The sequence below is a fragment of the Bos grunniens genome, chromosome 13 (genome assembly GCF_055505025.1).
Source record: "Bos grunniens cultivar Pamir isolate PY7600 chromosome 13, Bosgru_T2T1.0, whole genome shotgun sequence".
NCBI lineage: Eukaryota > Metazoa > Chordata > Mammalia > Artiodactyla > Bovidae > Bos > Bos grunniens.
In genome coordinates, this window is record NC_141177.1 from 23,567,801 (window position 1) to 23,591,396 (window position 23,596).

Below are 23,596 nucleotides of genomic sequence, written 5' to 3' on the forward strand. Positions count from 1 at the left end.
GGACAGAGGAGCCTGGTGGGCTATACAGTCCATGGCGTTGCAAAGAGTCAGACATGACTGAATGACTTTCACTTCATGAACAAGAGGAAGGAAACCTTGGGCTGCTGTTCAATGACGAGAATAACTATCTGATGCCCTCAGTGTGCCAAACTCCTCCTAGTCTCATGTAATACACTTAGCTATTCCCAAGGTAAACACTGGTAGCAGCTTAGTTGAAGTGGTGCTGGGTTTGTTCCTTCAGGGGTGGCAGAGCTGTGATGAGGACCCGAGACAGCCTGGTTCTAAAACTGGTGCACTTTTTAGTAAAACTGCTATACCTAGACCCCACATCTTGTCCAGAGGAGGAGCATGGGCAAAATCTATTCCTGAAGCCGGAAAACAAGTCAGGACTGAAACGAGAAAGGAACAATGCTGCATAATTCCCAAGATGGCCCAAGACTCCGAAGTCAGTCCTATTGCAAAGTGTATCTCATGTCTCTGAGCACTTCCACCTACAGCCACAGCACCCAAGCACCCAGGTTGGGAGCATCTGAAAGCACCCAGCCCAATCCCTATCCCACAGAGGAAGAACAGGCCCCAAAGCCTGTCAGGGTAACCTCTTGAGAGGCTTCATTGGCCTAGACATGGCCTTAGGCTCCATGCAGGGCTCTGTCATATGACCCCAAATGATGCTCACCCTGGCCTTCTGACTTTGGTAGTTTGGGAGCTATTTTCCCCATTGGACAGATGAAAAAGCATACCCAGAGCAGTTGAGTGACTCCCACTTTGCCACAAAGACTACAAATAAATCCTAGCCCCAAACTTGTGTATCAAACATTACCCCCAACAGTTTTGAGTGACAAAAATATGACCCCCCAAAATTGTCCCTCCCTCTTCCTTTTCTCCCCTCAGCCAGGCTGTAAGAGGAAGGGGCCATGCAGCTTCAGCACCCTGGTCAGCGCCCACCTAGGCGCAGCTGCCAGACGAAGCCTTTGGGCGAGGGTAGGCCAATGTCGACTGCTCCCCAGTCCAGGATGGCCCTCCTCTGGGATAGACAGGCATCCCAGGAAGGATGAACCTAGGTATTCTGCCTACAAGATGGAGCCCTGCCCGCCCACCCTCCAGATTAGAACCACAGGAGCACAGCTTCATCCTCTAGGCTTCTTGATGTCTGATATAAATTCACATGAGAACCCTAAGAAGAGAGGGGGCCTGAGCCATGGGGCCCCTGGGTAAGTCCCACCTCTCCCCTTGGTTTTCCCCAGTAGTAAAATGGGGATAAAGGTGGACTTGATCCTCCAAGGATCCTCAAAGGTCCCGCTGACCTATGAGATTCCATGACTTAAATAGGACATGGGCCTGTCCAAGTTTAGTGCTGCCCGAACTGTCCCCTCTTATCCCCCCAAGAGCTTCCCACTTGGCATCTAAACCACAAGCCTCAGTGGCAGCCTACAGCCCAGATGTGCAAACATGCCCTGACCGGCCTGCACACTATTACAGTCGAGTCTGCTATTTACTGGTTGTGTGCCCTTGGGAAAGGGACTTTGCCTGCCTGTGCCTCAGCTTACTCATCTGTAAAAGGGAATTCATGATAGCACCCACTCTCCAAGATGGTTGTGAGGTTTAAATGAACTAGCAGATGCAAAGACTTAGAAGAGTGCCTGGCACAGAAGGAACACTGTATTTCATTTAAAATTTGATCATCTAATGTGTATAATACATAATGGGTTCACTGAAATGTAGAAACATGAAGTGTTTTGTTTTATCCAGCTAACCTCGGTCAGAGCCCCCTTTCTCATCTTAGCATCTAGGATCCAACCAAAAACTGAATGGTCATTTTGATTTTCAAACTCGGTCCAGTCCAGTTTAAACTTATATCCAGTTCCAAGAGGTCTCTCCTCTGACCTCTTTTGAGCTCCTCTGTGGTAGGGTGGGAGGAGGGAGAAAAATGAAGAGTCTCTTCACTAGCCATGGTGATGGGGTGGGGGGTGGGGGGTACTCTTACTCTAATTCATACCAGGGTTTTGCTTTTTTATGCTGGAGTGTTTGGTAGACAACATGCAAAATTGGGGGGTGCTGTTGAGAACTATACCCAGGACTCTCAGTAGTGAGGGTCTCTCTCTCCATAAGAGGTTCTCAGCCCATCTGCTCCTTGAGGTAATATACTGGGCTGCATAGCCACCTGCACCATCCCACAGCTCCAGCCTCCCCTCACCTGCCTACATCAACTCTTGGAGCCCTGGAACACTAGGGTCCTCCACCTACCTTCAAGAGCCTCAGAACACTGGGAGGGATTGCAGGACTGCCCTTCTTCCTCCCTGAGTCCCACCACCCTTCAAGCCAGTGTGGGCTGTTCCCTTGGGCCTTCCACATCAGAAATTCTCCAGGTCAGAAGCAGACCTCATCTCCATGTTCACACTAATTCTGAGCCCCAGAATATACTTGTCAAGACCACTCAAGAATACTTTCCTTACTTCTTTCATCTGTTTGGTGCTGTACCTCAAAACCTAGCACAGAATGGTACGTAAGTCCTTTGTGAAAGAACGAAGGATCTTAGATGAGAAACACTCAAGTGGTCTGCAGGCACTGTATTTCAGTGAGTCTCCAACTGAGAGACAGTCTAGACTGCTTCTTGAGGGTGCCCCCATCTCTCTGAGTGACTTGGTGAGCCCTGGGCCAGGGAGGGGGTGGATTACTGACCCTAGCAGGTGGCATCTCATTGGACACTCCTTTGTCCTCAGTTCTGGCCTGTCAGAATTCTCAAGCAGTGGGATAATCCTTTTTACCCATGCAAATGTCCAGATGTCCAGCTGCTCTTGAAAAATCAGGAGCTCTGACAACCCTGAGCCCATCCACCAGGGCAACAGCCAATCAGCTGAAACAGACACCCCTTTAATCCTGCCACTGCTGTAGATTGCCACCTGCTTCATTAGTGACTGTCACCTGCCAAATTCTATGGGCATTGGCATTTGGGCCCCTGCTTTCATCTTTGATAGAGGAGGGAAGACACTCTCAAGAGGAGAGTCAGATGGCTGGCAGGTGAGTCAGCAATAGTAGTAACACACCTGTGGGTGTAACCCCCAGGAGTGGCTTTAGTGAAAGGAGGTGTAAACACAGAAGAATTAAAAAAAAGAGGAAGATAGGGAGAGATGGGATGAAATGAAGAACCAGGAAAGGGAGAGAGATGGCCTTTCCTGAGTACCCTTTACCCTAAGTCATTATTGGCTCAGATGTCTGCCACCCAGGAAGAGGTTGGCATGCCAGGCACCTTCTTCCCCTGTCCTCCCTGCTCCCCTGGGGCCAGCTTTCCTGCCAGAAGATCCTTCCACTCACTAACATTCCCCCAGACCCAGGCGATTAAGTTGGCTTGATCTCAACTTAATCAGATCCCTCTTCTGTGCCAACACTCTCCACCTTTGGCCATACATACACAGCTCCCTGTGCACTGTCCTGTTTCTCCAGACAATCTGTGACCAGCTCAAGGGCAGGGCCCACATGTCCCCATAGGACCTCCCCCAGGGAAGAATACAGATTAGGTGTGAATGAACAAGCAAATGAATAGTTAACATTAATGAGTGAATTACAAAGTGCCAGGCTCTATGCTCAGTGCTTTATGGGTATCTCATTTACTGCTCACTACACTTTATGGGGAAGGTGCTTCCATTTAACAGATGAGGAAACTGTGGCTCAGGGGTACTAAGCATCGGCTCAGCATCCAGGCGGGCTTCCCCTGTGGCTCAGTGGTAAAAGAATCCACCTGCAATGCAGGAGACATGGTTCAAGCCCCGGGTCAGGAAGATCTCCTGGAGCAGGAAATGGAAACCCACTCCAGTATTCTTGCTTGGCTACAGATCATGGGGTCACCAAGAGTTGGACAAGGCTGAGCGACTGAGCACACATGCACACAAACATCCAGGCACTCGGACTCCAGAGCCAGTGCCCTTATACTTTACATGATGGATGGTCCTCAGTGAACTCCCTCCATAAGGGCTTCTCCCCCCAATCTCTCTAAGACTGGAGTAGGGAGAAAGCTCAGAAGTGCTTGGTCCCCTGGGAGGAGGAAGGCAGTAATCCTGCTACCTTCTGTACCACACATATCTCTTGGGCCTGCCCATCTGCTCCAGGACAACCCAACCCAGGAAGAGGGTTGATCTAGGGGAGAGGGTGTTGGGACCAAAGAAAAGAGGATACAGCAAGACCAAACTTGCTACTGTCTTTAGCCAGGCTCTGGCCACTGGGGCACAGGTTCTCTTCCAAGGAGAGAGGGTTGGTTGGAAACCTCGAGACTAAATCCTACCCAAATTCCACTATGTTTCTCCCTGAAGACACCCAACACCTGACCAGTAAATGCTAACATACCTCCACTGACAAGGAGCTCCCTACCATTCCAACCCAGGCAAGATCTCAACAAAGCTTCTCCTTCCCTTAGCTGAAACTCATCTCCTCAGGGATATCAGGAGAAGCCCAGTCTTTTGGAAGAAACCAACAGACCCAACCTGAGGGCATCTCCTTGACTCTGTCAGGGCCAGTGATGCTCCCCTTTCCTCCAAGACAGATCCCTTAGACAGAACCTGCCTCCTGTGGCTTCATAATGCCTCCTTTGCTTTCCCTCCTCTTGCCCCTCCAAAACTCTCTGGACTCAGCACCACTGCTCAGCACCACTGTCTTAACTTTAGAAAGCCTTCTTCTGTGTTTCCTGATCCCCTCAGTCCCCACAGAAGGTGGAGATTGGTTGGGAATGTTTCCAGTCTCTCTCTGGAGCACCAGAGAGGCGGGAGGAAGGCCCACAGGGAAGGGTTGCCTTCCAGGCAGAAGGAGCAGCAAGTGCAAAGGCCCTGAGGTGGGCATGTGCCTGCAGGGAGTGAGCCTAGCTGCAATGGAGTGAGCAGAGGCTAGGATGGGACAGAAAGTCAGAGCAGCAGAGGGGCCAGACTGTAGCATTTTCATAGGCCACCGTGAGGGATCGATCTGAAGCCTATGAAATTCAGGGAGTCATCCTTTTTGGAAAAATGAGAATTATAAATAAGTGTGATTTAGGGCCTTGGAAGGAGCTTGCACAAGTGAGAGGCCTTGTCAATGCACCCTTGACTGGCGAGAATGGTAGCTTCTGCCGAGAGTAAGAGGAGCCGTAGGACAGTTTGGAGCAGGAGCAACCTGACCTAACTAACCTTTGAATAGGACCCTCAGAGTAGATCAAACCAGTCATCCTAAAGGAAATCAACCCTGAATATTCACTGGAAGGACTGATGCTGAAGCTGAAGTTCCAATACTCTGGCCACCTGATGCAAAGAGCCAACTCAATGGAAAAGACCCTGATGCTAGGAAAGATTGAAGGCAGGAGGACACGGGATGACAGAGGATGAGATGGTTGGATGGCATCACCGACTCAACAGACATGAGTCTGAGCAAACTCCAGGAGATGGGGAAGGACAGGGAAGCCTGGAGTGCTGCAGTCCATGGGGTCGCAAAAAGTCAGACACAACTGAGAGACTGAACAACAAGGATCCTCCTGGCTGCAGAGTGGAACAAGAGCTGAGGTGGAGGGTGGGCAGGAGAGGAATTAGGACTCAAATGAGCAACCTGGACTGTGCAGTTGTGACTGAGGAGTCAGATTCCACAGATGGAACCAATGAGATCTGCTGATAGGTAGGGTGGGAGGTGAGAGAAGAAAGTCAGAAGGGTTGACTCTGAAGTTTTAGGCCTAATCCAGTCATCTCCAACCAGGGTGAGGAAGGAGAGTGATCGTGGAGACAACCTCATACACTCAGGCCTGCAGCCTGATTTTTCCCAGCCTCCCTCTCTCTGAAAGGAGGCTGAGGATGAACTTTCATTCCTCCCACTTCACAAAGACAATACTCAGGATACTTAGAGAGAAACAATACCTTGCTCAAGGTCACACAGCCAGGAAATGGCAGACCCTGATACCCAGGTTTTACTGACTCCAAAATCAGTATCTGTTCTCATATGCCAGGAAAAGCAAGGTTTGGGGACCCTAGTAGCTTCTCAAGTAGGAGATGCAGTTCCTACAGGTGGGCACCTTCCAGCCACCACAGGGTCCCCTGGGGCCACTTCACAGCTACACCCAAAAAAAACCTCCAAAGAGAGTTCTCAGCATCCTATGCCCTGCTCCCTCCTGACCCTGTTTCTGATCTACTGGCTGGGCCATCTCAGCTGCAACCTTGGGGAAATGTTTTTGGCATCACCTAAGTTTTCTTAACTCATCGACAAAGAAATGACTGCCTCCATCCATTTTACACATTTTCTCAAGAGTACATTAGGATGCAAAGCAGGACTCTCTGGTTTAGAGAAAACCTGAGGTTCCTGGAATTTAACCTTCTAACAGATTTACCCTCTAAACACAATTCACGGCATTTAAACTGATAGGAATTGATGGTCCTGGATGCATCCACTCAACAGGTTTAGTCTCCAAAAGAGTCCCCCACTGTCACAATAATCTATTTAGCTTGGATTGATATTTTTATTATTATCATTATAGATTTGAAAGGCCTGAGCCCATCATTTGGGATGTTCAGTTCTTCTACCTAGAGTGGGTCCTGTCACTTCATGCATCCACTCCTCGCTTGGAGCTTTGACTTGTGAATCTTTCACTATCTCGAGGCTTTGTCCTTTTCAAACCACACCTCTTCAACAGCAGAAACAGAATCTGACAGGCCAAGATGCATAGCCTTTGTCCTCTCTAGCCCTCCCTCAGCCCCCTGCTCCTGGAAAATCCTGCCAGCAGAAGCAGATATTTGATCCATCATAGAAGCGATAATGTTACACCGTCCAGATGTTCAACTCACCGGACTAAGGGCTCAGGTTACAGATAGTCAGGGCTGCTCTAGCCTCATGCCCACCCCACTCTCCCACCCCCAAGAATCAGGATCAGTGGCCCACATTGCCAACTGAGGCGGAGTACACAGAACCTACAGGGGTTTGGGGGCTCACTGAAATGACCCCATTAGAGTCTTCAAACCAGTGACCTAGAAGGCATATATTCTCAAAGCCCTCTAGAGCCTTTCAGAATGGATAATGCCCTCCCCCAGTCCTCAAACACCTTTATCTCCTTGCCCACTAGGACCCACTTCCTTTCCTTGTCAGTAGTTTAAAGAGAGTCTGGATGGAGCCTAGAAAACACTTGACTAAGAGAAACAGAACAAACAGTGATCAATGTGGCCAGAATTTCCAGGCCACCAGAATGTGTGCCTGATTTCTTCCCCAAATAAATTGGGGCTGCACTTTGCTGCTTAGGGGGGGTTGGGAAAGGAAGGTTACAAATTCAACATTAAAAAAAAAAGTTTCTTTCCTGTTCCCAGAATAAGGTTATGCCTAAGAGACATACTATTGGGGAAGGGGTGGTCATGAAGGCCCACACTGTGTCCACAGAAATATAGCAAAGCCCTCACCCTTTCTTATTTGAAAGACCCCCTGCCCCTTGTCCAGGGAGTTAGTGAAAACTGTGCACATGACTGTAAAACTTGTGCTAGTCACTGCAGGTAATTCGATGCCATGACCGAAACCAGGCTGTCACAAACTGTATTTAGCCCAGCCTAACCTGAGGACTTAAGGGCTCCTTTAGCAGGACTGTGGGAGATGCTGGCTGTGTAAGTGGTGGCAACCCTGGTCAGAAAATGGCATGGAGAATGGTCAGCACCTGCTGACACTCTCCTCCTCTGAAGGAGTGGCCACATGCAGATACTGGGCTCCTGTTCCATACGGGAATTCCTAGGGCAGAACTGGAAGGGCCACCCCTCTCACATCACAGTCAGGGGGACTGAGGCCTGGAGAGGAGAGGTCATCCAAGGGATGACTTCTCCCCTCATCATGAAGCCACCTCCCACCTTCAGTGGTCAGGGCTGCAAGGGGTCCTTCCAAGGTCACCCAACACCCATAGGTGGCTGATGAGGACAGCAGAGATCCCGGAATTCCCCAAGGTACGGGGAACAGGATGGGCAGCCTTTCAAACAGCTCTCAACCCACAGAAATGCCAAGAAACCTCATCCTCCAAGGGCAGCGGTTTCCAGACTTTTGTATTTTTAGCAGCAGAAGCCATCCTTCAAACAAAACCTTATGCAAAACCTCAAGCTACAAAACAGACGGAGGGGCCGCTCTCCTAAGCGAAGCCTGGACCAGGCCCCAAGCTCCCCTTCCTGCACCCACGACTCCTTCCACAGGGCCCTCGGTGGAGCTCAGTCCAAAACCCCAGCCTTGGGGGCCTGGTCACTCCGAAGCTGAAGCAGCCAGAAAGAGTGGGCTCTTACTTAAGACCCCTGGAGAGCATGGCTGGTCTCTGAGACCTGGACAACTTCGTTCTCCACCAGGGCCTGGCCCCCGTCCCCATGGAGCTGTCTCATGCGCAGGTTGATAGAGCCATAGGTCTTCCTGGAGCCCCTGCCCGGGACGAAGGTGGGCCTGCGGTACAGCTCGCCCTTGCACAGGGAGACCATCAGCAGCACGGACAAGAGCATGCCGCCCACCGTGAGCAGCCCCAAGCCTGCGATGATGCACTTGTCCAGGTGCGAGCCCAGGCGTGCATAGTACATCTCCAGCCGTTCCATCTCCCGCGCCGACACCGTGTCCGGGTTGACGCGAGCCTCGCGGGGGATGGCGTACGCAGTCACCACAAGGAGGATCCCGCTCACCAGGAAAACCAGAGCAGAGACGAAGCCGTAATCCACAGGGCGGCTCACGGGCTCCAGGCCTGGCCCCTCTTCTGAATGCAGGGATGCATTGTCTCTCTGGGGTCGGGGCCGCGAGGGGCCAAGGCCCCCAGGAAGGCTGGGGGAACGGCCTAGTCTGGTATCCCCAGGGTCCTGGAAATGGGTCTCGTGCTCCTCTGAAGAGAAGCAGGCATTCTCCACACCCTCCCTGGGTGGGGCTGCTGGACCCAGAGATGCAGGTCTCCTTGGGGCCTGGGGACCATTGTTCAGTGTCTTCAGTTCCAGACCAGGGGGAGATGCCATTGGGAAGGCGGACCCCAGCTCATCCCTTGGCCCCTTGGTAGCTAGAAGAGAAAACAGAAAAGTGGAATTTAGCAAACCTCTACTACTGACAGCCTGCTGGCGCCAGACATCACACAAGGCCTGCTACTAGGCATGTGGGTTTTGGGCAATGCCTGTATCCTCTCTGGGCCTCAGCTTCCCTATTTATTGAATGACAGCAATAGTACTACTTCCTACTTAAAAGGGCTGATGTGAGGATTGAGATAATCCACATAAAGTCCTCAGAATAGTAAATTCTCAGTAAGTACTGCCAATGAGCTATTATTATGATGGTGGGAATTTAAATAGGGTAGATATCAGGTTCTAATCCCAGCATCACCACCTGAGCTTGGGCAAGTGCGGTGATCTTTCCAGACTCAATTTTATGATCTGCTAAGTGGGAATAAGCATAATGCTTCCCTCATAGGGTTGATTTGAGGATTTTGTTTCATAAAATAAGGTATGTAAGGCCCACCAGTTCAATTAATGGACACTGTTGTGATGAAATGAGGATATCTGGGGGCAGGGGAAGGGGAGATGAAGGTGGTTGTAAGAACAAAGAGGAGAAAGTTAGGGTAGCTTCTAGGAGTAAGTAGCATTTGAGCCAAATCTCAGAGGATAAGTGGGAAATCCCCCAGCAGCAAGACGGAACAAGGGCATTTTGGAAAGGAAGAGGGGTTGCCTTGGAGGTCAGCTGGGACTAGCTTTCTAAATTCTCTGAAAACCAAGCCAAGGAGCCAGGGAGGCAAGGTGTTGGGGCTGGGAGGGTTAACATCCCCCTGGGTTTTGGAAAGCTCTCTCTGGCTGCTGCATGGAGGACAGTCAGGATGGGAGGGAGGACAGTGGAGGCCAGGGGTCCAGAGAGGAACCCAGTATAGTCAGGGGAAGCATAGAGGCTGAGAGGGCAAAGAGGAAGGAAGAGCATATTTGAGAGCCATGACTGAGGTCAAGGCCAAATGCCTTTATATAAATAGAAGATGGGAGGACCTGGATGAGGGTGACAGAAGGGCAGCTGGGAAAGGACAGGGAAGGGGGGCTCTCTGCTCAAAGAACAGACACCCCACCCAAGTACCTGAGCGCCTGCCCACACAGACAGACAGCACATGCACCAAAGGATACCAGCTTACAGCCCATGGGCCATATTTGGCTCATAGGAGTTTTGCTTTTTCATGTTTCTGGTCTGGTCTGTTTTTTTTTTTTTTGGTGAAGCAGTTGCCAATATATAAAAAGCAAAAGATTCTACACTTTAAACCTTAGATGCCTGGCTTCTCTTGCAAAATGGATGAACCTGATGCCCCTAGCCCCCTTTCCCTCACAGCCACACAGCAGGAGCTGATGATGAAGTCTCCCTCAAGCAGCTCTAGTGCGCCCCCAGCAGGCCCCCCTGGCATGTAGAACTCCTGACAACCATGTCCCCAGGCACACCCACACCTTGTGGGTACAGACATCCCAGACCCAAGTCCGCACACAGCACAGAGACCCCCAGATGCAGAGTGCCTTACATGCCCTAGGGTGTCTACACACACATACACAGGATTCTAGACCTTTCTCTGCTTTCCCATGCCTGGGTTTATTCTCCAAAGCTCCCTGCTTCAGTGTGTGTGTATGTGGGAAAGAGAGAGGATATGAGCAAATGAACGGAGTTAAAATGAATGAAATGAATGAATGAATGAAATTCAAAGAGCCTCTGCGGGAAGGCACGTTTTTCGATCTTTCTGATCTTCCATCCAACATGGACTTGCATCAGACACCTCCTCTTAGCACACACAGGGCCTTTCATCTGAGTACAAAGCCTGTTTCCACTTACAACCCATCTCGATCACCACGTCCCTTCTGCCTGAGTTCCAATTTTAAAAATGTTTACTGAGCACCTACACTCTCTAGTGGGCCCTGGTGTGGACATTTCCCTCGGGAGTATCTTAGGTAACCCTCACGAGCCCCATGAGCAGGTGTTACTATCTCCGTTTTACAATATGTAGCAAGATCCCATGGCATATATGTGGGGGTCAGGAGCTGAACACACGTTCCCCAAGAATTGTTATCACCTAAAAGCCTAAAAACCCACACACTCGCATGCCAGTGGCATCATCTGGCCGTCCTTCCCTGGTCTTCTAGGCCACACTTGTAGACTCTCTACTTTATGCCACTGTTGAACAGCAACCATGAGCAGCTTGAGGTCAGGGATACGTCTGGGTCCACAGCCCCCTGCACAAGGCTTGGAACACAGCCAGTCCTCAGGAATGGTTTCACAACCTGCTCAGGCAGACAATCCTTCCCACACAACAGGATGGGGAGTCCTATTCCCGGACAGGCTCTGGCCAAACTGCTCCCACTTTCCAGTAAACCAAGAGGAGAGGTGTGTTCATTGGCTTTTCTTTTTTTTTTACTTTTGGCACCAAATGCATTTTCCTGAGTGCCCAGCCAGTAACAGGGACTGGCAGTGACCACTCCTGCCCAGTTGGTGTCCAGAAGTGGTCCCCCACCCAGGTCTTCAGCATCTTCTCTAGAACTCAGCCCCTGGAAGGGCCCAGGAACCCTCTTCCCAGACCAGCACATTGATGCCTCCATATCCCAGAAGAAACCCAGGATACTCAGATTCTTGGAGCAGGGCTCTTTCACCTGGCAGGAAGCCAAAAATTTTTCCTTAGGCTGCCAACAGAGTTAGGAAGAGGGTGGAGGAAAAGAAGATTCCTTCTTACACAGAGTTGCTATGTCTCTGACACACAGGTTCAGAGATACCTAGGAGTTACAAGGGCATGCCCAATTGCTCAAAACATAAGCAGAAACAGACAAGCTGACAATGATGCTGGTTGTCCACTGCTCACACCCCACAGCTGTACCCGTTACACTCCAATGTCATTTGCAGTCCAACAGGACCTGAAAGGTACACCTTGGTCCCACACTCAGACCCCCAGGGGCCTTTTCCATATGCAGCATCCACAGACACTGGAACCCACACAATACAACCAGAGATCCATACACCACATTGGTATCCACGCCCCAAGAAAGGACAGAGCTGGTCACACACACACATACGCCCCCAAGAAATGATAGAGTTGGTCACACACACACACACACACACACACACACACACAGTTTACTACTCTCAGGACTGCTAAGATCCACCAAGATCCGCCCAAGTCCAGCACCTCGCGCAGTGGCGTGCACTAACACGCGGGGGAAACAGACGCACAGCGGGCGTGGGTAAGCTTCACAAAACCCAGTCGACAGACACACGCACGAGTTGTACACAAAGCCTCGGGCGCTCAGATACGTCCACGCTGTGATACCCAAAGTTCCGAGCAGAAAGCTCCAGCACCCCAGCTGCCCGCTGCACCCACGCGCCCGCCACTCCGCAGCTCACACCCCTCTGCTCCTGCCCTTGACCACAAACACTGTTGGGCCGGGCCAGGCCGGACCGGGCCGAGCGGCGCCGGGAGCCAGGCGGCCAGGCGGCCCAGGGAGGCCGGGATCTGCGAGGACCCGCGTGCGCCCAGGTTCCCTCGCCGCATGTCCTTCGGCCCGGCCGCGAGGTCAGGCTAGCTCTCCTCGGCCGCCCCTCTCCGCCTCGGGTCCTCGGCCTCCCGCTGCCCGCAGCAGTTCCCTCTTGGCGTGCCTACCTGTGCCGAGCCTTCCTCCTCACCTCCCCACCTCCCCACGCGGGAGGCGAGGGCGCCGAGCCGCCTCCGGGCAACGGGGAGGGCGCGTCCTCCCCGGGCGCCCGCCCGCCTTCTTCCAGCAGCCGGTGTTGGTGCTGCGGCGCAGCCCAGGGGGAGAGCGGGCCCGGCCGCCGCCTCCTCTTCTCCCCCTCGGCTCCCGCCCCCTTCCCAGCCGGGCCCGGCCCGGAGCCGCGGCCGAGGCGCACGTACCTGCTCGCGCCGCGCGGGGCCGTACGGCGGCGGCTGGGACCGCCAGGGAGGCTCCGGGGAGGGAGGCACGGGGAAGGGGCGGGAGCCGGGGATCGCCGAGCGCCGCGGCTCGAGCTCCGCCCGCGGCCGGCGAGGGCGCCGGGAGTCAGCTCCGGGAGGCACTGGGAGGCGGGTAACAGACTGGGGCGAGGCTGGGGGGACGCGGCTCCATCCTCCTCCGCTTCCCCTTGGGGCAGGTCTGGTTCCCCAGCACCTGGGTCCCCAGAACCGAAGCCTCCAGCCGGCCCGGGCGCAGGGGCGGGGCGCGGGGTGGGTGCTGAAGAAGACCCCTCCCTCGGCCGCTGGCCTCGCCCCTCGTCTGGGGAGCCCCTACTGCGCCGGGTCCCCACGCTTACTCCGCTTCTCAGCCCCTCCCACACACGCAACCCGCTGGAGGGACTCGGGGTCCTCTCCGAGGTCCTTAGGGCGGGATGCTCTTCTCCGGCGCGTGCGGCTCCGTGACTCGAGGGCGCCACCTGAAGGCGGAAAGGAAGCCTCTGATGAACCAACCTCTGTAGTGCCCCCTCCCCTGGGAAGCCCACTGGACAACCCCACAGGCTCCCTTGCCCCAGGGGCCCTTCCAGCTGTGTTCTCTTGGCCTGCATTATTGTCCTTATCTCTGGGAGCTGTGGTTTTCACTGAGTGTCAGCCTCCTTCCTCAGACTGGCAGGTCCTGGAGGCCAGGGCCGCAGACCGACGCTCCCAGAGCCCAGCGTGGCAGTGGGTGGACAGGTGGTAGTGGGACACATTTCACCGTTTCTTTCCTTCTGGGGCTCAGACTAAGGTGAATTAAATTTCACTTCACTTCAATTAAGTGAAATGCCTAGTGCACTAAAGTTAAGGAGACACTCGCTCTTTGGGAGCCCAGGCCAAGCCCAGAGAGGAGCTGGAGCTGAAGATCACCAGCTTACTGGAAGTCTCTGTGAGCAGCTCACTCTGGTGGCCTCAGGTGGAATCCTCCCACCTCTCTGAGCCTCAGTGTTCGCCTCTGCCAATGGGATCCTGAAAATGCAGACTCCAGGAGCTTTGGAGGGGTCAGCAGAGGCAAACCATCCGGAAGTAGAGGCACGGTCCTGAGTCCTCAGCCGCGTCATGGTAGAGCCGGACCTGTCCTGCTCCAAAGGCCTGTGCCATCCTTGACGAGTAGGACAGCAGAGGCAGCCCCAGAAGCCAGGTGCCCAGGCCTTTGAGGCTAGGGTGATTGACACCTGGGCAGGGTTTCCAGTGCTGGGAGGAGTGGGAGGGTTTCAGGCTCTTCCTGCCTTCCAGAGGCCTGGCCTACTGTTGTTGTTGTTTAGTTGCTCAGTCAAATCCGACTCTGAGACCCCAAGGACAGTAGCTTTGGGATTTTCCAGGCAAGAATACCTGAGTGGTTGCTATTCCCTTCTCCAGGGGATCTTCCTGACCCAGGGATTGAACGTGGGTCTCCTGCATTGCAGGCAGATTCTTTACCATCTGAGCCACCAGAAAAGGCGGATTGTTGGGAGACTTCAGAAGAGAGCTGTCTGTGGCACCAGACTCCCAAGGGAATCCTAGCTCCACCACCTTTGTGTGAAGGGGCCCCTCTTGGAGCTATTTCCTCATCTGTGTAATGGACTCAGTAAGGGTAATGGGATTAGATGAAATGTTCCCTATACAACATCCCACCATGTCCAACTCAATAGACATGAGTTTGAGCAAGCTCCGGAAGTTGGTGATGGACAGGGAAGCCTGGTGTGCTGCAGTCCATGGGGTCGCAAAGAATCAAGCATGACTCAGCGACTGAAGTAAACTGAACTGAAGGGTAATGGGACCAGAAGAAGTACTCCCTATGAAGTTCTCACAGTTCCCTTCCTCAGCCTTTGCCTTTGCTGTTCCTTCTGCCTGGGACACTCTTCTTCCTGAGACCCCCCAGAATGTGCCCTCATATCCTTCACATCTTTGCTCAAATGTCACCTTCTCAGAGACACCTTCCCATGGCATCTTTTTAAGACTAGCAGTACCCCAGCACCCTTTACTCCTTAATTCTGAATTTTTCTCCACAGCATTTATCAGCTTCTGACATTTGCTTATTTCTTTATTTTCATCACCACTAAAATATAAATGTTAGGAGGCAGAGACTTTGCCTTATTCCCTCTTGCTGTATCCTCAGATGCTAGAAAAGGAGCCAACACAAAGGGGGCTTTTGATAAGTGTTTAATGAATAAAGAATGGAGAAAATGAGCATTTATTGAGCTCCTATTATGTACTGATTAATCAAGACGACTCCATCCCCATCCTACCTTCTAGAAGTTCGTATTCTAGTGGGAGGAAAGGATAAGCAAAGGTAATATTGCCACAAAGCAAAGGTACCCTGCAAGCTTTCAGCAAGGAGCTGACCTTGTTTGGGACTCAGGATGGCTCCAGGTTCTCCTGTAGAATTGAGGGCTGAGCTGAGACTGGAAGGATGAATAGGAGACAGCCAGGTAAAAGAGAGCAAGGAAGCGAGGCCCAGCAGAGGGACTGGCATGGGCAAAGGCTCTGGCGTAGAAGGGAGTGTGGTGAGTGTGAGGCTTTATGGAAGACAGGGTGGTTGCCCTGCAGGGCTCAATAAGCAACATGGGACATGAGGCTAGACTATCAGTAAGCCAGGTCACTGCAAATACTTGTAAGCCAAGCAGTTGGTTCTTTGTCCCCAAAGCAGTGGGGAGTCATTGATCAATGTGAATAAAGGGTTAACAAAAACTTTTCCTCTTCTGTGTGAGAATTTGACCTTTGGTTAACTGTCTAGCTCTGTTTCCTTGGAAACAGATAAACATATGTCACTATGTTACCTGGCAACATTGCAATGATAAAATATGACCCGGAGGAGGAGCCTCCAATGATCCATGTGGTAATGGATTTGAGTTGGAGATATTAGTATAAATTCATGTTTAGCATAATATTGATACAGATGATTACATACTTATGATACATTTTATATACAACTGTAATTGTGTATACACACAAGTTAGTATACACTGTATTTCCTTTCTCTGTCAGCTAAGAGGACCTGGCTGCATGATACTGCATAGTAATAAGCACATCTACTGCCCAGATCTTGGTTTCTAATACCACTCTCCAATAAAAGGAACCAGGGAAAAATGGTTGATGCTAGGACTGGAGCCGAAAACATACATGACAAGCCTGGAGCATCTAATAGTGCCATAAAATAAAGAAGGAACCAACAACACACACACACAAAATGATGGGAGTATGTCAAAAGACATAGGGGTTGACTGAAAGAGCTGATAGCCAAACTTGGAAAAATCTGATAAAAAATAAATAAATAAAGTAATATTGAACTATAACCTAAAATATGATAAATGCAAAAATGGGGGAAAAGATAAATCTCTGATGAAGAATTCCAAATACTCTATCCTCAAGGAAGAGCAATATAACTCCCAATTCTTTTTTTAAGAATTCTGTGTAGAGATTTTTTTAATAAAATTTGTAAACATTACTTTCCATTTATAGTTATTAAGAAATAATGACTAAATTCCCTCAGTTTGTGCAGTACATCCTTGTAGCCTATCTTACACACAAAAGTTTGTATCTCCCAGTCCCCTGCTCCTGTATTGCCCCTCCCCCTCCTGGTACCCACTAGTTTGTTCTCTATTATCTGTGCGTAACTCCCCAACCCTTAAACGTGGGCTGAGCAGAGTGACTTTCCGAGAGTGCAAAGTGGAAGTGGGGGTGGAGAATAACTTTGAAAAGGAGAAACTGACAACCCTGATTACCTTGGCCAAGAATAAGGTCAGCCTCGGCAGTCAAATTATGTTGATCGTAGGTATCCTGGATATGATGTGATGAGAGTGGCAATTTACCTCTGTGATCTCTCTCCCCAAACCCATAACCCCCGTCTAACCATGAGATAAACATCAGACAAATCCCAACTGAGGGACATTTTACAAAGTACCTGGCCTCAAAACTGTCAAGGTCATCAAAAACAAAGAGAGTCTTGAGAAACTGTCACAGCCTAGCGGAGCCTTAAAGAGGTATGATGACTATACATAATATGGTGTCCTGGATGAGATCCTGGAACAGAAAAAAAGAGCATTAGGCAAATACTAAGGAAATCCGAATAAAATATGGATTTTAGCTAATAATAATAGATCAATATCAGTTCATTAATTGTAACAAACTTATCATACTAATATACGATGTTAATCATAGAAATTGGCACAATGTCACTTCTGCTGCATTCTGTTGCTTTAGGGAAGCTCACAGGCCAGCCCAGAGACAAGGGTGGGGAGGTCTACATAAGTGTCTGAATACTGAGAGGCATGGATCACTGGTGCTATTATTTTCTCTATTTTAAGATGAGGAAGTGGAGGCAAGAATGATTAATAACTTGCCCAAGGTCACACAACCAGTTTACGATGTTTCTGGGGTTCAAATCCAGACCCCGACTCAGTGCTGATAACCACAGTTCTGAGTTCTGTCATAATTTTCAAAGCATGTGCAAAATTCCTGAGCTGTTGTTATTCCCCCTGACCCCCCCATTTTTTTTTTCCTGGTTGCACCTCATGGTTTTCAGGATCTTAGTTCCCTGTCCAGGGGTTGAACCCAGGACACCACGGTGAAAGCACCGAGTCCTAATCGCTAAAGAGCCAGGGGACTCCTAATCCCTTTTTTATGTAAAAATTGAGTGCCAAAGACAGAAGAGAGTGTTCTGTGGCCACCCTGAGGGATAGTATTAATAGAAGTACAACCAGAGCCAAGGGCTTCTGACTTCCAGATGGATTTGAGGACCTCGAAGTCCCGAGGCTGACGGAGTGCATGCCTATTCTCCCCATCACTTTCAGTTTTACCTCCTACTCATCCACTGGAGGAGGGAATTGGGGTTCAAATCAATTGGGCAGCTTGCCTCAGAGTCACACTCAAAGCGAGTTGGGGCCAAGAAATTACACTTTTCCCACCATTCCACTCTGCTTTCCCAGTCTCCACCACCTCGTCAGGATCAAATGCCTTGTTTCCCTGACATAAGTGGACGCAGAGCTGTGACCTGGGCACCTGGGCATGTGACAGGTGTATGTAGGATACATGTACACAGGGGGCCTGCGTACAGGGCAGGAGGGCTAGGATATTCATATATTCTATACAGGACGCTCACGCACAGAAGAGGTACCCAGGACTCGTGTACAGGGCACACGTGGATGGGACCTGTCGTAGGTTGCATTCCCCCAGAAGCAAACCCAAGACAAGAATTTTAGGGCAAGTGGTCTATCTGGGAGGTGGTCCAGGAAGCACAGTAGAGGAGTAGGCAAGTTAGACATGGAAGGGAAGGCTTCCAATGTACTGCCAGAACACTGATGAGCACATGGCTGCTGCTGACGCTGGGGACTCAGTCCTGCTGGACTGAGTCTTGTTCCATCCGGGAGCCAAGGGAGGCGAGATATTTATCTACAACAGCTATTTGCCGGCACTGTCCTCTGCCCAAGGCAAGCATGTTCCTTAAGCAGAGAGTCAGATGTGCTTTGCAGTCGGAAGCCCTGGGCACATATGGAGAAGAGGAATATCAGGGGGATATGGCGGGGCCCTGGCAGCGTTTGCTACAGGACTCAAGAGGTGCAGGGTGCGTGTTCAGGACCCATGAGTACACAGATAAGGGCACAGGCATAAGACAAATGCTTGGATTACCAGCCTTGCTGTCTGGCTTGAAGGGAAGGCCTGCTGGAAGGTGATGAACAACACAGACGAAGAGGTGGTGTCGGGACTCCCCAAGTCAACTGGTCCTCCATCCCTGTGCTCCTGCTGGCCGCTGTAATGGCATGTGCTTGCGTGGCAGGAAAGGTGGGTTTAAGGGCTCTCACAATGTGGAAGCTTCTCTCTGCTAAACTTCCACTTCATTTGTATTTCACAAAGTAGGGATGAGGGCTAAGTTGCCCAGGATAAATGAGGGACCACTTCAAGGGTTGATAGGGCCTTAGATTAGAAGTCAGACATAGAAGCAGAGCTCAGTGACATCACTGAGCCCACTGGCCCCATCGAAGAGATGGACATAACTCTGCCCATGTGTCTCAGCTACTACTCTTGCATCTTGGATTCCCTGTCTTCCTAGCCAGCATCACAGAAATCCTCTCCCTGCTATGGACTTCACAGAGCTGTTGTGAGGAGCAGATCAGGTCATGAACAAGAAAACACTTGGAAGAGAATAAAATATACAGGAAGAACCTGAGTAGGGAAAATCAAGGAACCTGCTTTCTCTCACTAGCTCTGCTGCTGTATTTTCAGGATATTGGTTTGACTCCTATAATCCGCCCATGGGATTCTCCAGGCAAGAGTACTGGAGTGGGGTGCCATTGCCTTCTCAGACTCCTATAATAAGGAGACCCAAAATGATAATGCCTGTAAAAAAACAGAGCTCATTTCTCTTTCATTTAAAAGTATTCACGGTGGTTAAGGCTGACACAGTGGCTTCACAGTCACTAGAGACTCTCCATCCTCCACCTAATGGTCCAAGATGGCTGCTCCACCTCCAGGCCTTGCGACTACATTCCAGTTAGCAGAAGGAGGAATGGGGGAGGGGCAGGAACCCTCCTCCCTCCTGTACAGGACACAGCCCAGAAATTGCACACATCATTTCCATCCATATCCCACTGACCAGGAGTTAATCATCTGACCACACTTCCCTGCAAGGGAGTCTAGGAATGGTCTTCTGCCATGTGAAAGGATACAGAGGAACAACTTGGAATTTTGCCCTAGCTGCTGACTTGCTTGGGCAGCTCACATCTCCATCTGAGCCGTGGTTTCTTCATCTGCACATTTTTATATTCATTCATTCACATATCTATGCCAGGGCTTATGGTATGAGGTATGACTTTTGAACCACTTGATTACTAATGAACTCTCTTGCTAGCTGGATCATGAGCCCTGTGAGGTCAGATGTGAGGTCTTTCTTACTCACTGCTGGCATACAGGGCAGGGTCTGGCACATGGAAGCCATGTTACCAGCTGCCCATGGATGATGTGTGGATGGCCATTCTGGCTTTGATAACTGGTGAGGACATTTTTCCTCATTGAAGAGTTGAAGTTCTTTCCTTTCTAGGCCTCCTGGCTCCACATCCCTTTCTCCCCACGTGCCAAGCCTTTCCAAGCCTATGAAATAAGATGTCTTCTGAGCCAGGAATGTGAGAGGGGGATTAAAAATAAATGAAAGTACATCAAAACAAGTTAACCACAAGACATGGCTTCCCAGGGTAATTTGGTGTTGGCACTAGAAGTCAAGGACTGAGCATTAGAGGCTCTAACTGCCAAGCACTCCTATCAACACCACTCCTGTGTTGGACAGAGAGCCCGCTGGGCTGCCCAGCACAGAAGCAGATGCCTAACCCGAGCCCCCATTGACTCTCCACCCCTGCAACACAACAGGCAAGACCCTCCCACGCAGATCAAGGAGAATAAGTGCTAATTCTAACCCTGTTGCCTACTTGCCAGAGTAACCCTAGGAAAATCTATACCTCTTTGAGCTTTAGTTTCCTCACCTGTAAAACAGGGTTAATAATAGGTTCTTAATCAACTATAAAATGCAGATAAGACACGACTGAGTGACTTCGCTTTCACTTTCACTTTCTAATCAACTATAAAATGCAGATAACAAGGGTACCTACCTTGTAGGCTGCTGCTGCTGCTGCTGCTAAGTCGCTTCAGTCGTGTCCGGCTCTGTGCGACCCCAGAGACGGCAGCCCACCAGGCTCCCCCGTCCCTGGGATTCTCCAGGCAAGAATACTGGAGTGGGTTGCCATTTCCTTCTCCAATGCATGAAAGTGAAAAGTGAAAGTGAAGTCGCTCAGTTGTGTGTGACTCTTAGCGACCCCATGGACTGCAGCCTACCAGGGTCCTCCATCCATGGGATTTTCCAGGTAAGAGTACTGGAGTGGGGTGCCATTACCTTGAGGTTCCCAAGTGTTCTCAGCTCACGGCATCATTCGCATCTCTGTAATTTTTGCACAGTGCCCCAGGCCCAAAGAAATGTCTAATGGTTGTTTGTTATATTAGGTTCATACAACTTAATAATAGTAGTTTGTCCAGTATCCAACAGATGTTACTGTGCTTCCCTCAAATTTTAAAAATATTTTGCCGTGTCTCTGAGCTTTCTGCAGTGCCTCTGGGTGCCCTCACACTCAGTTTGGAAATGGCAGTCATAAGGTTTTGAGGATGAAATGGGGTTGTGTTGTCAAGGGCTCACCACGATGTTTGGTCTGGAGTCAGAGATCAATAAATGTTGGTGGTCCTCAATTGCCCTTCAAGTCTCTTTAGTCCTCTCTGGCCTCCTGCTGCTGCCACCTTATTGGGCTCCTTGAGGCCTGTGGCCCCTCTTCTGAACTAACTTCCTTCTAGAAGAGAATCCCAGCCCCACTTCCTCATTCCTCCCTAACTCTACCACACGTGTGGCACGATTTCTTCATAGGTGGAATATACTCTTAACCTGGAGCTTTTGCTTACATGGCAAAAGTGACAGTTTGATTTTCAGAGCCTAAGTCTTCAGAGGCCTCTCACGATTCCACCTGCTCTCTTATCCTCTGCCATTGCCAAGAGAAGAACTTGCCCCAGTAGCCTGATGATTCCAGGAAGAGGACAAGGGACCCAGGGCACAGGCTCAGGTCTGCAGATCTGAATCCCAGTGTAGACCACCCCAGCCACACCACAAACTCAAGAGCAAAAATAAACAATGTTTCAAGGTATGGAGTTTTGGAGAGTTTTGTTACATAAAATTCTTGTGAGACAACCCAACCCCTCTTACTGTATCAAATTCAAATTCTCTGAGAGAAGGCCTGATTGGATCATGTGGTCACCACCCAGAACATGACTGCTTTTACACCATCACCCATGAGCCAAGGATCTCCCTCCTGTCCAGTCTGCAGGTAAATACCTTGGTTGGGACACCCATTTCTAATCCAGGCAGCTGCCCCATACTTACAGGGTCCAGTGCCAAAAAGCCTGGTGACCTGCCTGGAAGCAATGGTTTCCGGCCTCTGTGTTCAGAAGGGCTGTGAATGTGGCAAACAAGGGTTTCTTGTATCCTCTTGGGTTCTAAAGAGTAACAGCTCAACTAGGAAAAATTACCCATAAAATTTTCTCTGTGTGTGGCAGTCAGAATGCATCTCAAGCTGTAAACTGCAGGGTATGAGAAATGTGATGTTTCTTACAACTCATTTTTGTAACTATTTTGAGCCTCCTTATGCTTAAAATGGAAACTATGAGGCTCAAGCTCACATAGAAAATTTGATAGAACCGGGCTTTAGAACCCAGGTGTCCTGGTTTTCTGTACAGTGGCCCGGCCCCCTTCCCTGCCCAGTCAGTGTCACCCTTGGAAGGATGCTTCAGGTCTCATCTCAGAGCCAGGGGAGCCCCTTTCCAGCTGCCTTGATTGTCTGGGCTATGCTTTCACGTGCCACTGACCGAGTGCCCACTTCTTGGAAGAATTCTTAGCAACCCTTTCCTCCTACTGAGTCTCAGTCTGCCTCCCTATGTCCTGTACCCCCACCCTATCTTTTGGAACTACACTTAAATAAACACGATTTTTCTTTAACTTATAATTTTTACTTCTATTAATTCTATTTAGGTTTTTTTAAAAATACCCCTTCTTAAATAGTGTCCTTTTTCTTAGGTTTTTTAATTCTTTTGTATGGTTTTTAATTCTTTTCAAAATACTGTTTTGTTATCTCATCTGAAGTTCTTGGGGAAGTGAGGTCTAATACTGCTATTGAAGGTGTCTGCTGACTCTCACTTATGGTGGATGATTTCCTTGTGTGTTTGTAATCTGGGGCTATGCGTTCATTTTCAGTGGGGCTTTATCTATGAACAGCTTGTGTAGCCCAGGTTGAGGGAAAGTCCCTCCCAAATGGGTTGAGTTTGTTTTTCTGGTCACCTCAGCTTCTTATCTGTGATCACTATGTTAATTCTTAGTTTGGAGTTCCTAGTTCAAGTGGATAGAATAAAATTAAAGCCTGTGTGAGAATAGATCCTATTCATTGGCATCATAATATTAACTTGATCTTGGTTGTTTCCATCGATTAGCATGTCAGCTCCAGGAAAGAACAGCCTTTTTCTCTCTGATTTTGGGCTCTGTTCCTCTATCTGCCTACAGCAGAATTTGGCACACAGTAGGCATTCAATAGGGCTTCCCTGGTGGCTCAGCAGTAAAGAACCTGCCTGCAATGCAGGAGACCTGGGTTCAATCCCTGAGTGAGGAAGATCCCCTGGAGAAGGGAATGCAACCCACTCTAGTACTCTTGCCTAGAGAATCCCATGGACAGAGGAGTCTGGCAGGCTGCAGCTCATGGGGTTGCACAGTCAGACACCACTGAAGCAACCAAGCTGCAGCAGCAGCAGAAGGCACTCATAAGTATATGTTGAAAAGGAAAATTAAAGAACACCCACTTCATGGGTGTCCATTAGGACTGTGTTTGCCCAATTAAAAATTGGAGTTCTTGTCTCATAAAACAGGCCGATGCTACTGGTGATTCTGTGACTGAGTGATTTCAGTGCCTCTACAGTTTTTTGAGCCTTTATCTAAGGGTTGCAAGATGGTTACTGTAGTTCCAGGCATCGCATCCACATTCAAGGCAGAAGGAAGTAGAAGAAAGTAAGAGTAAAGGAGGAGCACCACTGACATTTTTCCTTATCAGGTAGGTAACATTTTCCTAGACGTCTAACAGCAAATTTCTGTTTTTATCTCATTTGCTAGAAATGGGATGTGTGGGCATCCAGAAGAAAGGGGACTTT

The 23,596-nt window shown here is 50.0% G+C and overlaps 1 protein-coding gene across 2 annotated transcripts; it reads right to left on the reverse strand.

Moving 5' to 3' along the window:
• Positions 1-6,437: 6,437 nt before the first annotated feature.
• On the reverse strand, positions 6,438-13,320 carry TMEM74B (transmembrane protein 74B). Of its 2 annotated transcripts, none has more exons than XM_086332640.1 (2): positions 12,581-12,730; positions 6,438-8,983 (listed from the first exon to the last, which is right to left on the reverse strand). In XM_086332640.1, the coding sequence occupies exon 2, from the start codon at positions 8,940-8,942 to the stop codon at positions 8,241-8,243; it is 702 nt and encodes a 233-aa protein (XP_086188766.1). In that variant the 5' UTR covers positions 8,943-8,983; positions 12,581-12,730; the 3' UTR covers positions 6,438-8,240. The 2 variants fall into 2 exon arrangements, with proteins under 2 accessions (XP_086188766.1, XP_086188767.1); XM_086332641.1 differs by lacking the exon at positions 12,581-12,730 and adding an exon at positions 12,830-13,320 and having other exon boundaries at positions 7,993-8,983.
• Between the last annotated feature and the right edge of the window lie 10,276 nt (positions 13,321-23,596).